Here is a 13899-nt window from a genome sequence, read left to right on the forward strand (position 1 = left end):
GTGGCCTGGTGGAAGTGTGCACTGAGCAAGGATGGGCTGGGCTGGGCTGGGCTGGGCTGGGCTGGGCTGGGCGGTGCAGGGCAGGGGAGGGCAGGGCAGGGCAGGAGTGGGCTAGGCTGCTGAGGGGAGGGACGAGCTGAGAAGAGGCAGAGCCAGGTTTCTTCCTTGCAGAGGAGAGGTAGGTTAGGCCCTGGGTTATGCAAACAGGCAAGAGATGGAGCAATCACGCAGGCGGAGAGCTGCGCATGTTCCCAGGTCTGCCTACAAGAGGCTCAGAACCCAGACCTTGGTTCAAAAGGCCATTCTCTACTACAAAAGGACAGGGTCCCTTTGAGAAATGAGGAAGAGTCCAGGACTGGAACAGGGAAAGATGACAAGCATGGAGTCTCTTGTTGGGACAGAAAGCAAAAAAAAAAAGTGTTCAAAAGAACAAAGGGAACCTGGGGTAAAGGGGAGAAGTGCTGACCAAATTATGTTGTTCTGTTGTGAACAGGTACAGATACGTAAGGACAAACCCCATTAAGAACTACAGTGCACCAATTTAAAAAATGTGAAAACAGAGAAAAACAGGGAAAACAGAACGAAGGGCACCTGACCCAGCAACACAGGAATCTGCCTGATTGGGGTGGGGGAAATGACTTCACGTGATTGGTGCAACTGGTGAACTATGTTCAAAGCAAATGGTACAACTGATTTCACCTCTTTGAGCCATCAAGGGGAACCCTGCTAGCAAGAGGACAAAGCCAATATGGTGTACACCAAGAACAGGGTGTCCCCCCTGGGGGTTCCCACCCAAGACACTCCCTGGGTCTCTTCACCAAACCCAAGGACTTCCACAAGACCCATGGCCTACAACCTTCACAGATGGAAATGTGACACTCTGGTTTAGCAGATGGAAAGTGAGATACACAGGGTGCGACATGGACATGATCCCTCTACCATAAAGACTACGTGGACAAATGAAGGACGTGGAAGGCAGTCTCCAGGTGACAGTGTTATGGAAACACTCTACGACTCTTCTGTAAGTACTGAAGGTTTTCAAAATTAAAGTTAAAAAAGACGTGAAGTTCACTGTGCAGCTGCCCTGACACGCCTCCCACATGCCCAGCACTAGGGTATCAGGGACTTTAAATCAAGGCTTTGTCTAAGCTGTGGAATGGACCCCAGTCATCGTGGCTTCCTGGGCCACCTGCTCCTAATACTAGTGGACAAAGAGGACAGGGGAGACTCAGAGGTGCATCTGAAGAACAACTCGTACCTGTGCTCACAGTGCTCCCATGATGGATAATGGAGACCACAACCAGGGACTGGCGGACTTTGCCTCCATGGTTCAGAATGCTGCCTGCCCAAGTGACACCCAGGTACAACCTACCGGCTGGCTCTGAGGACCTTGAAGAACCAAGCTCCTCCTTGAGATGAGGTCAGGGGGTCAGTTGAAACAGTTAACTTCTAGAGTCAAAATGAATTCCACTGTTTCAAATTATGCCACCCAAGTTATAAAAATTCACGTCACCTCTTCCCTTGCCAGCATGGGACTTATCTCACAACGCTTCTGAAGTTGGCAATGGATTTATATAAGGCAGGTTGGGTTACAGAATGTGGGTTGTTAAACTTGCTCACTAAATATTTTATGGGGAATTCCAGCCATGTGGGAGAAATTTTCAGGAAACTCTGGAGTTGGTTCTCTAGCAAAAGACCAAAAAAGGAAGGCTCTTATACTCTGCAGAAGGGATCACATTGTTTTCCTCAGCTTTAAAGTTGTGATGATACATGCTTATCTAACAGACCTGGGCAATATTAATGTGAAAATTTAATACACAGAAATGGATCTGGAAAAAAAAAAATCACATGCGCTTCATAGTAGCTATTTTGGGGTAGGAGAGTGGAGATTGGGCAAGGGAATTTTTCTTTTTTTTTACAATATGGATACATTGTGTGAAAATTTGAAAAGAAATCTCTCTCTCTGTCTCCCCCCTCCCTCCCTCTCTCTCTCTCACACAGTACTGGGGATTGAACCCAGGGCGTTTTTTATTTTGAGACAGAGTCTTGCTAAGTTACTGAGAATCTCACTACTGTGTTTATCTCAGGAAAATCCCCAGGGACAGGTGGACGGGCAAAGGGACATGAGGTCTCACCTGGGTCTGAGTCAGAATTGCCTGCAGAGGACTCGCAGAAGGTTGATGGCATAAAAACATTGTGTTTTGACACTGTCGGCATGGAGATGCAGGCGGGGGAGGGAACAAGAGGGAAAAGAGCATGAGTAGGCGGGGCACACAAGGGGGGATTCTCTTGCGTGCAGGAGCACGAAGACAAGCATTTAAACTCTCAATGAGAGTGGAGCCTGTCCTTACAGCCTCAAGTGGTCTGACAGCTGGCTGCCCATCTTAGCTCATACTCCCAGCCCTACCTTGGCACCCTGGGCCCTGGCAGGGGCAGCCAGCTGGCACATAGGGCCTCACTGAAGGCTGCCTCAGCCCATTTCTCCTCAGCAGCCAGGCATGTGCCCTACCCTGATGGTTTAAGACTTTTCTTTACAGCAGCAATTGCTTCTTGGTGTGTGGGCCAGCCCACGAGGTCCACAAATGAAGTGGAACTCCCTGAGCAACAGCTTGAGTGCACCGAGACGGGCTGCAGCAAAGTGGAACTGGAGGGCAGCATAAAACTAATGCTCACCAATCTCCAGCTCCACTTCTGCCCTGACACTGCGGTGACCGAGTAGGAAGGGAAGCTGCCTCCTCCTACAGGAGCACCTATCCAGGTGTGCAGAAAACTTTTAAACAAGGATGCAAACCAACCAGGCAGCTCCTTAATATCTGGGGACAAGTGACAGCGTGTCTGCTCGGGGGCCTCATGCAGCTGATAAAGGATGTGGCAATATCCAAAATAGACATTAAGGGCAGGAGGCGTGACAGCATTGCTGGGCGCTGCCTCTGCCCTGTGCTCCTGCAACGCGTGCATCTCTGTGTGAACAAAGCCACGTTCTGAGTGATCTTTCCCTTGCAGTGATAGCCACAGCCACAAAGTTCCCAACTGCAAAACGTTTTCTGTGAACTTCCCAAGAGTGCATTTTACTTTGTGCAACCAGAACTCATCTCTACACACACATGTGCCTCCAAACTGGTGATGCACACAGACCACAAAACAATACCAGTGTGGACCAAGTCACTTCGGGGAATAGCCCAGGGCCAGCGGTTACCCTTGACCCTGCAGGGCAGCTGCATTCTGGAGGCGAGGGCCAGGCTGTCTAAGCTTCCTGAGTAGCCCCAACCACTCTGTCCTAGAAACCTGCCTCTGCCAGACCTGCCTGTGTGCCTAAGGGCCTGTTGCCTCCACACTGCACGGATGCCCTGGGTATGCCCTGGGTATAGTTTAAGACTTTTCTTTACAGCAGCAATTGCTTCTTGGGGTGTGGGCCAGTCCACGGGGGTCCACAAATGAAGCGGAACTCTCTGAGCAACAGCTTGAGTGCACCGAGACGGGCTGTAGCAAAGTAGAACTGGAGGGCAGCATAAAACTAATGCTCTGGCCCTTCCTCCAAGCCTCACCAAGTCCCCTCCCCTGGGCTGCTCCACTGTCAGTGCACAGTGTCACAGCAGTCTCAGGAAGGATTATGAATGGTCAGAGCCCCTCCCAAAAGGGCTCTCAATGCTCGGCCCTTGTCTCCTACTTCAGAGGCACAATTTCTTTACTGTCATCCTCTGTCTGCTAAGTCTCACCATGCTGTTAAGTGTCACTGACTGCACATGGGGGACACGTGGTGCTCCACTCGGGCAACTTCTGAGTTCACTCCTGAGAGGCCACATCTCAGGCTGATCCTAACTGATCTGGGCAGGGGTCAGATGGTGGATGTGAGGTGTCAGAAGGGAACAATAAATGACAAAAAGATAAATGCTCTTATCATTACCTGACTGTGAAGGTGGGAACTGGGTTAAAGAGGACGTTCTTTCTCGCTTGACAGGAGGGCAGTAGTTTCCATCTTCTCGGTCAGAATCTACAGAAAATAATGAGGAACAGGATGAACATCAGGCTATCTCTGCCTTCACCACCAAAGACAGCCATTCGCTTTGGAGACTTCCTTACCTTCTCCTGCTTCAGGACTGGAGCCTCCAGCTGACCTCTGAAACAAGAGCACATGGCAGGCTGGTGAGAGGGTGGTGGGCGTCCCAGGACCCAAGCCCCAGCTCTGGAGCCAGTGGTGCTCAATGCACGACTGGGGCCAACTCCTGGTGCTGTCTCTGCTGCCTTCACAGAACTTCAGCCCACTCAGAGGCAACTTCTGACTGCTGTTTGTGGTGGCTTCCCAAACCCAGAATCCTCTTCATAGCTCAAAGACTCCCAGCATGGGACCAGGTTCTCTGCTTCTCCACAGGTCACAGCTGACTGGCATGCCACCCCCAGACTCAAGCACAGCACAACTTCACCTGGCCACGATTCATTCTGCCAAGAGCTGACAAGCGACCCTCTCCACCGCAAGGGCAGCAGGGTTGTTTGAAATGGCCACTTAACATCGGATCCACTTGGTGTCCACTCCTTGCCCAGGAACAGCGTCCTGTTTCAAGCTGGGCTATTACTGCCAGAGCAGGTGAAGGCTTGATGCTTGGGGTCAAAGTCCACTGCGAAGCGTTCGGGACAGAACCATCTAACCCTGTACAACAACTTTATGGACCAGAGAACCACCACAAGCCAAGAGAAGGGGGCGCAAGAATTGCCTCCTTTTACAATTTTTAATTCCAGAATATAAACAAGTAGCAGTTGAGATTTAGAATGAGTGCCCCTAACCCCATACACAATCCCTCACATAAGCCCCTTCTCAGGGGTGTATTGTTCTCCAGACCTCAGCAGACACCAGCAAACTCTGAGGAGCGAACGAATACCATTTCATTTAAGAGTGAGAAGAACCAATTTCCTGTTTTTGAAAAAATCTCCTCACGAGTCAAGTTTGGCCACAGGAGGTCTATCTGCCTCAATGAGCTGTTAGGGAGTAAATGGGATGATGCATGTGAAAGTTCTCTGCAAACTGCAGAGCAGTGTGTGAAAGAAGTAACTGGAATAAATAAATCTGAAGGTGACAGGGACCAGGAGAGATCCTCCCGCGGGGAGAAGTGCTGGCACTTTTTTTCCATAAAGGGCCCGTCAGTGCTTTGGCTTGGCAGGCCACATTTGGCCTCTGCCACCTTCTTTGCTTTTCCCTTATAAATCTTTAGAAATGTAAACAATGTCTCAGCTCCCCAGCTGCACAAAAACAGGCTGTGGGCCGGAGTCTGCAGCAGCCAGAACCCAGAGAGAGCAGGGGTTTCTTCAAAGTCACACAGCTAACTTACAACAGTCAGAAAAGGACTGCAATCTGGAATTCCTCCTTGGCAGCTCAGCTTTGTGTCAGGAGAGCAAGCTGCTTGAGGTCTGTCACGAGAGCTCTGTGGAACTGGTCCTAGGGGACTGTGTAAGGTGAGGGAAAGTTGTCACTAACCCTGTGTGTGTACCTGGGCAACTGAGAGGATTAGAGGTTACTGCCATCCAAATGCTGGGGAAACAAAATCCTCTTAATACCACGTATGGAGCCTCTCTTATTTTTTACTATTATTTTTAAAATATTTTTATTAGTTGTTTAAATTATTTATTTGTATATGATGCTGAGAATCTAGCCCTGTGCCTCACATATGCTAGGCAAGCGCTCTACCACTGAGCCACAATCCCAAGCCCCTCTCTTATTTATTTGGTGTCTCTAGGGGTTGAACCCAGGGTTGCTCTACCATTGAACCACGTCCCTAGGCCTTTTTATTTTGAGACAGGGTCTCACTAACTTGCAGAGGTTGGCCTTAAACTTGAGATCCTCCTGCCTCAGCCTCCTGAGTAGCTGGTATTACAGGTCTGTGCCACCGGGCCCGGTTGTGGTGGGTTCTCTCAGTGATGGGGAAACTGTGAAAGTATCAGTGCCCCAAATGAAATGAGGTCCTTGTGTCCAGTATGCCAGCTCTGAGGCTGCACTGAGCAGTGCTGGGATGCGAGAGCAGGACCCCAGGTCGTACCCATGCCGTCCCCCTCCCGAAGGCATGCAGAAGGGATCCTGGCTCTGCTGATTTTATTTTCTATGGGGCTGAATGCGGGGGTTGGGGGGGGGGTGTCTTGGTTCCCTCTCTGACACTGGGGATGCTAATGTCTTCCTGGCAGGGAAGTCTCTGGGCCTTCAGAGATGAGGCAGGTGGAGCCCAGAAGACAGACAGGAAGCTTTGATCCTGGTGTGATTACAACTGCTCACTGTGTGGCTAAACTCAAAGCTGGCCCCTGCTGTTTAAAGCTAGACCCCTGGGTTGCATAGGCACAGGGCTTCCAAGTTCAGGGGACAGGCTGACTGGCAGAACCAGGTCTTGTGAACTAAATCTTGGGTCCAGCCACAAGGTGAGGTAGCTTGGAGGACCCGTGAAAGGGTTTAAGATGCATTCCTGTAGTGCTGTGAGGCCAGAGGCTGAGTAGTGTTTGATTGTACAGACTGTGCCACTGGCTTGCCGTCAGGCCTACTCTCTTGGGATCATCCCTCTCTAGAGGGACATCAGGGGGACACAGGCCCCAGGCACCACTCACCCTACTAGCAAAGGCGAGAGGAACAGAGACAGCAAGTACTTGCCCTGGCTGCTGCAACCCTGGCTCAGAAGTGGGGCCCAAGTCCCAGGTCTGGACAGCAGGCATCCTAGCCACGACTCACACCAGCTTCCTGACCCTGGCAGTGGAGAAATGGCAAGGACACATCTTACCCACCCTCTGAGCCCTGCGGCCTCCCAGCACTTGATGTAGGTCCCTGTGCGAGGCCAGCCATCTTTCCACAGCCTGATATTCTTGGGTGTGGCACTGCCTGCCTTCCCTTGTCCTCCCACGTATTTCTAATGGCCGGCCCAGCACATCCCTACCCCTACATCTCAACCCATGGTTCTAAAAAGCTCTTCTTTCGTCGTATAATTTAACAAGCATCTCGACTTTACCAAAACCCTCTGTGGTCACCTCCTTGGTCCTGGGAAACCTTCCCTTTCCTGAATAACTTCTGGCCTGGAGATGGTCGGCTCTCAGAGCTTCACACCACTGCAGACGACCTGCTCCCTCATCCAGGTATGCCCTGCTTTCCTCAGACAGGAATAAAAGCCTTGGTGACTCAGTCTTGTTGCTCCTTACACTTTCCCTCTGTGGCTTCAATTTCGACTCAGTGATCTGTGTTAGAGCCCATGCAGTAGACTCCCAAGTTCTAGGAGAGAACTGGTCCTCGGAACTTGCTGGGATTTGTTCCAACAAAGGGATGCTGTCCTAGACACTCTGCAGGCCATGGACAGACAGCAAAGGCTTGTGCCCTGGCCTTATCTGTACTGGTGTCTGGGCCAGGATACCTGGGCGTCTGTCTTCCTGCTCTTTCAGCTCCCATAAGGATATTTGCATCATCATTGCAACCAAGGCCTCTGCATCTGGCCACCTGTGACCACACATGAGCTCAGTGAGTCTCTGTGTGAATTTCCTGGTTTTCCTTCTGTTAAGAATTTCTAATTTCATTCCACTGCGGCTGGAGAATGTACTTTGCATGACTTTAATCCTTTTAAACTGGAGAGGTGTCTGTCCATCCTGCAGAAGGTCCCTGTGCATGGTGAGGATGAGTGCCCTGTTGCCAGGGCTGGCTGGCTTCCAGGGCTGCTTGGTCCTCCTCTTCCCATCATATTTACAGTAGTTCTACTGAAAGCAGGGTGCTTTCTCTTTTCCGTTCTGTTGGTTTCTGCTTCGAGTATTTGGGGCTCTTTCCATGACACCCACACATCTTAGTGATCTGTCTCTCTCTAAGAATGTGATGGGTGCTACAGATCTCCCTCCAGAGTGGAGTAGCCAGGTCATGAGCTGACGCCTCTGGGGCTCCCACCTGGCCTCAGAGGTCTTGTGAACAGCTCGGGCAGCCTGCTGCTTGGCATGCCATCCTCCCCTCCAGCACACATCCAAATCTAGTCAGTTGGAGCACGAGAGCACATTCACCTGGTCATGCCTCCATGGCTCCTACTTGCAGCCAGCAGCCGGCCTCCCACCTACCCCTGCAGATGGCCCATTCTGCACACTGTGGCCACGTCCGCCTGCTTCTGTTCTGACTCCTGAGAGCCCTTGGTGGCCTCCCGCAGCACAGGGTCCTCTCATCCTGCACTACTTCTCCCACTTGCCACCCTGGCTCCTTCCTGTTTTCTAAGCTCCTCCCCCAGCATGGGGCACCTTCTCCCTCAGGGTCCACTGCGACAATCACCGCTGGGGCACACCTGTGCTCATTCCCCAGCCCAGCTGTGGTCCCTCTGGCCCCTCCCTGCCCTGTTTTGCCCAGCAGAGTCTGTCTGGTGTCTGTCTCCCATGACCACACAGCTCAGAGCAGCAGCCAGGGCCCTGGGCACAAAGTGCATTTGGTGAGGATTTGCAGCCCACACGAGGTCCATGTCCTCTGCTGTACCTGCTTTGGTGACCCTGAGAAGAAAGGGTGCCTCGTCAGATAAAGCTCAGATGCTCCCTGGCCCGACCTCAGGAGACCCTCAAATCCATGCCCCGAGTCTCTTCTAAGAACCTGCTCACAGGAAAGCGGTGGCCTCTTGGTCCTGGGAGGGACGATGCAGGAGTCTTCCTCCTGGGGAACCTTCCAGGTGCTGCTGGAACCTCCAGTGAGGAAATGCCGCCATGACTCCTCTTTAGGACTAGAGGAAGGATGCGGGAGAGGGTGCCTAAGACAGCATCCTGTCTGCTGCTTTTAGACATGCCAGCTCTTCTGGAGCCCTCCATGGCTGCCCACGGGGGGCATCACCTGTCCCCCGCCCTTCCAGGGCCCCCTTACTCCACACCCTGCAGATGGGAGGGTTTCTCTCTCAGGACAAGGTTGGGCTTGCTGTCCGCTGGCTTGTACCATCTTCCCCAAGGCAGGAAAAGGTTTGGGATGCGGGACCCTCTTCAATCACCTGGCCCCACACAAGGCCTACACCAGCTTCACACTTTCCACCTCCCTTAGACTCTGGGGTACCCAAGCAACCTGGGGGGCACTGTTCAGCCCAACCAAGGGAGTTCTCAGAGGCTGTCTGGGATGATGCCTGGGTTGGGCTACAGAGGGGTGCAGCCCTCAGCCCAAGAGCCACTGGGGAGACTTGAGAAATTTCAGAGCACTTTTTGAGGAGTACTGAGGACAGAAGCAGGGTGAAAGAATCTCACTTCTTTCTCCACTTCTTCCCTAACTTGACTCCACCTTTGGCGATTAGGACTCCAGGATGATACCCCAGGAACACTGGGTCGAACACTCTGTGGGGAGCCACTCCAAATGCACGCACCTTTAAGTCTTGATGCACCACGGGGATCTGAAAGATCACTGCAGTCTGGCGAGGTAGTGCCATGACTCGAGACTCGGTCTTTTCTCTCATTTGGATAATAAGGTGTGGCCCTGGGAGTAGGTGGCACCCAGAGGGGTTGAGCTACACTCACCTGTTCCCTTATAATCCTATCCCTTGCCTCATTTGAATGGCTTTTCCCCAATAAAAGGGTTCAGCACGTGCTCCCTCTTTCCCTCTACACCTAAGGTTGGAGGAGTCGTCACAGGACCCAAAGAAAAAGGTATTTCTCTGTCTCTGTGTGGTTATTTCGTGCAGCCCAGTTCACCTGGATTGACCTCGAGTGTTTAGTTATGGAACTCGACAACACTCATTTGGGACACTACAATAAAAACATTCCTCACTGACAACCACACCAGGAAGCAGAGGAGAAAGACGGCCAAAGACGACCCTTGGACTTACTTCCCAGGCGTCAGGAGAATGCACGAAGCAGGTTCATAAAGAAGACTCCTTATTTGTCTGGACTGAGGACAGGCCAGCAGCCTTGCTAACCTGCTGCTATCTAAGGTGCATGGGTCCCTGTCACCAAGTATAGATGGGGCAGTCATACCTAACCCAAAATGGGACTGTGGATTCAGGGGCATCTGTTTTTGTATAGAGGATAAAATGGTGAACACTGTAATGAGTACATTTACTCAGAATCTGTCCCTCCAAAATACACAGCTCCTGTAAGGCTGCCTGGCGTGGCCCCAAGAATGAAAAAAGGGGCCAGGCTGACCCAGGGAAGGGGACAGAGCTGGAGCTGCCTTCAGAAGCTGACCCACAGATGAGGACAAGTGGGCAGTGAGTAGGAATGAAAGGCACTATCTCCCCAACCCCCTGGAAAAGGCCAGAGAGCAAGGCCCAGCCAGGTAATCCTCTTGTTAACAGCGCCTACAACTGGGCCTGATGGAGCCTAGGATGATTCCCATCTGCACTGACCAGTTAGAAAGCCTGGCTTCTTGTAGCTGCAGGAAGATGAGAAACAGAATATTGGCTACTTCACGGCTGTTTATTCACAGCTGTGACAGGCCACCAGCTCAAAGATGCTTACTGAAGAGACAGACACTGAAAAAACCCTGAGGAAAGCAGAGAGACCGCCTTGAAGGTCTGGATGGTGGGGGGATGAGGTGGACAGCCAGTCTGAACGATCCACATACTCCTTCCCACCATCAGAGAGGCTGTCAGTCATTTTCATAGTGACCTGGACATTGCCCCGATCCTCGAAGTAGCAGAAATGTGTCTTCAGACGTAGGTGTGTTCCCCATGGATTGAGCTACGCTCACCTGTTTTTCCTTGGTGACATTACCCCTTGCCCTGTTTGGGATAGAATGTTCCATGGAAACACTTTGGGTGTCCCCTTCTCTTGCTCTGCCCGTGGGTGTGGCCTTCCTAGATGTCAGTCAACCTGTTGACAGCAGACATCACGAAGCTAGACTCAGCCCCTTGAATCCTGACCCTGGCCTCATTTGAATGGCTTCTCCTCAATAAAAGGGTTCAGCACAGCGCTCTCTGTCTCTTTCTGTGGACCCTTAAGGTCAGAGGAGCCGTCACAGGAACCCAAAGAAAAAGCTCTCTCTGTCTCTTGTGTGGTTATTTCATGCTGCCCAGTTCCCCTGGAGGGACCCTGAGTGTTTTAGTCACGAAGAACGTGACAACTGGAGGCCCCACTGGGATGAGGTTATGCCTTTGTGGGAGCTGGGAGGAGAGGAGGCTGCCAGCCAGAGGGCTCGCTCCTGACTGCCTGCCACTTCTCGGTGGGCCTAAAACACATCTGGAGCTTGGCAGTGACTGGCCCAGAGCGTTAGTCCAGCTTGATTCCAGCAAGCTCAGAGTAAGCATGGAAAGCTGCCTGCTTCTCCAGAGACACTGAATTTAGTCTGCTTGAGGTTTGGTCTTCTTCAGTCTGTCTTCTGAGAGCCAAAAGTCTTAATATAGAGAGACTTTTTCCTGGTACTGAGTCCTCAATGGCCAGAGCTCTGAGGAGACTGAAAGATGATAAGGGCCTTTTATAAGCAAGCCACTCTTTATTATAAAGAACACCCAGGGGTCATGGAACAGAGAACAGACCAAACATGATGAACAAGACCTGCTGGGTAACAGTGGGTGGTTTCCTGAGCACCAATGTGGGGCAGAGCAAGATCCAAATTTGTTCTGATACAAAAGAAACAGTCTGTATTCACTAGAGAAAAACCTCAGCCCAAGAAGCAGCAGGGTCAGGATCTACCTGACTTGATTTAGGGACTGACTGACCTACAACAAAGTTTCATTTTCCTTGAAAAAGCCCAACTAGTAGAGAAAGCCAATTAAGAGGAGCTGCTGGGAACCAGCCTGATTTCTCTGTGGAGAGCCCAAAGCAGCAAGCCTGACTGGCTCAGAGCTGTCATCAAGTGCTGGGACAGTGCTGTGTCCAAGATCCCTGAGGTTACCAACTACAGCACGCACTTGTGCTGTGTGGCTGGCTGTCAGTTCATTTATGACCTGCTGCCCTCAGCCCTGCAGCCCTGGCTCTGTCCACGATGGCTTAACTCATCCTGAGGCTCCCGGCCATGATGCTTCACGTTTTCTTGACCAGTCTGGGAACTGCTTGTGTTCCTCAGGATCAGAGTCTCTAACCTGAAGACCACAAGAATCAAGAAGCCACGTTTCACACAGGACCCTGCCCAAGGCAGCCAGATCTCAGAGGCACATCATGGCAAGAAGTGAGGCCCCACCAAAAGCCAGGGGCCCCTGTGCTCTTGAAAAGCAGCTGCCATCACAAAAGGTTTGTGACTGCCCTATTAGCTACTCTCACTCTGAAACCTGCCACTTCAGCAGCTGCAGGGTCCGCTGCAAGCTGCGCTTCTCAAGTTCTGGTCCTATCTGTTCTCAGAAGCTGTGCTCCCGAGGACCAAAGAAGACCACATGCCCAGGAACTCCCACTATCCGACTCAGTATATCTCAAGTTTTCAGGAGCTGCTCTGCCAAAAAAAAAAAAAAAAAGGCAAAAAATGGAAAGAATGTCTACCGCCAGCCCTCGGGCAAACTCTGGTGTGAGGGCCACACTCCTGGGGCACTGATGGTGCGCTCTTGCAGCATTCTGAGTAAGTCTCATTAACCGGAGCCCAACTTCCTGCACCCTGACGGGGCACCCCTTCCCCCACAGACCCTGGTATGTGGCACAGGACAGACTCTTTCACACACCAATTCCTCCAAAATGTTAAAAGAGGGCTCCAACTTCCTTCTGCATGTCCTAGGGCTTGGTGGCTGTAACTAAATCTTCATGGTTTCCTCAACTAGTGGTGGAAGGAATCACTCAGGGGTGGGGGACGTATCTGGGACTCTGCTACCCTGGGGTTTAGAGCAAGCAGTCGGGCCAGGTCCTCTGTTCCCTTGTTATGTCATGAAAGCAGGGGAGGGGTCTTCTATCATTAGACAACCGAAGGACAGAATTTTCAATCCCAAATATAGGACGATGTTTACCTTTCCCAATGTATTAAACTTCAAAAACCCACAATACTTCTTGCTCACAAGAGTTTGATTGTTTCCACCTTTATCTTCAAAATCCTTCATAACGCAAAGAGAAAGGGCACAAAGGAGGGGCTTTTCTTCTTCCTGCTTTGAATGTGGACAAGCAGTTCACTGCCTAGCCACAGTCCAAACAGAACCAGTCTTGCAACATGACTGGGGCTAGATGACTCTTCTTCCAAGAGAAGCCAGAGCTCCTCAGATTTCTAAGACATTGAACTTAAATGCCCAAGTTCAGAGACAGGAGAAAGAGAAGGGGTAGAATTTGATCTGGAAGGCTCTCCCCTACTATTCAATTTCTCTTTTGACCACTGTGTCTCTTTCAGGAAGCAGGATTAGTCTCACTATGGGTACAGACATCCCCACCTAAAAAAGACTAACCATAAAAGAGGAGTTAATCTTCCCAACTTTTATTGGATGACTGAAGGGAGCTGTGATCATTGACTGCTTATGCTGATCTAGGGTCTGGATGAGAGGGACCCCAGGGAAAGGGCTCGTCTGGGTGGCTCCCCTGGGGCAGCGGGGGTGCCGGGTGATTGGACTTACCCCTGCCAGTTCTCGTGGAAAAGGAAGCTGGGCTTCAGGAGCGGGAAGCGGAGGAGTGCTGGCTGAAGTGCTAGCAGGGGTGGGAGGTTCTAGGGCATGCTCACCAGCTGACTCGGGGTGACCCGTGCCATGGTGGGGGGCCTCAGCCTCCCCCTGAGGCTCCTCTCCCGAATCCGACAAGTCTTTTTGCTCTGCAGAGGACTGGGAGCAAAAAAGACAATTTTCCTTCAATGTAAAATAAAGGCTGCACCAAGGGGCAGGGGAGGGCAGGGGCGGTAGGGCTGGAGATGGCTCCACCCTCAGGGAGGAGGGGCCAAAAAAACAAGCTCCTGGACTGCTTTGCTCAGTGGAACTGGTCCTCCCAACAGGGGCAGAGCAAAGTGAACTGTTTGACTTGGCAAGGAGCTCGGAGGTGTCCAGGAAATCCAGATCCTCATTTTCAAAACTAGGGTGGCTAGTACAGCTAACTGTGCTTATGGGCCTTGAGGAAGAAACA

At 51.5% G+C, this 13899-nt stretch overlaps 1 protein-coding gene across 1 annotated transcript in view; it reads right to left on the minus strand.

The window, feature by feature from the left end:
- Positions 1 to 13425, minus strand: part of Ranbp3 (RAN binding protein 3) — a 32289-nt gene extending 18864 nt beyond the window's left edge. The window contains exons 1-6 of the mRNA XM_048812621.1: positions 13404 to 13425; positions 8575 to 8693; positions 8456 to 8469; positions 4081 to 4117; positions 3905 to 3991; positions 2136 to 2207 (exon numbers count right to left, since the gene is read on the minus strand). Coding sequence (XP_048668578.1) covers positions 2136 to 2187 — 52 coding nt within the window. The 5' untranslated portion in view covers positions 2188 to 2207; positions 3905 to 3991; positions 4081 to 4117; ... (1 more) ...; positions 8575 to 8693; positions 13404 to 13425. The remainder of the gene's footprint in view (positions 1 to 2135; positions 2208 to 3904; positions 3992 to 4080; positions 4118 to 8455; positions 8470 to 8574; positions 8694 to 13403) is intronic.
- Between the last annotated feature and the right edge of the window lie 474 nt (positions 13426 to 13899).

The sequence above is a fragment of the Marmota marmota genome, unplaced genomic scaffold (assembly GCF_001458135.2).
Source record: "Marmota marmota marmota unplaced genomic scaffold, marMar, whole genome shotgun sequence".
Taxonomy (NCBI): domain Eukaryota; kingdom Metazoa; phylum Chordata; class Mammalia; order Rodentia; family Sciuridae; genus Marmota; species Marmota marmota.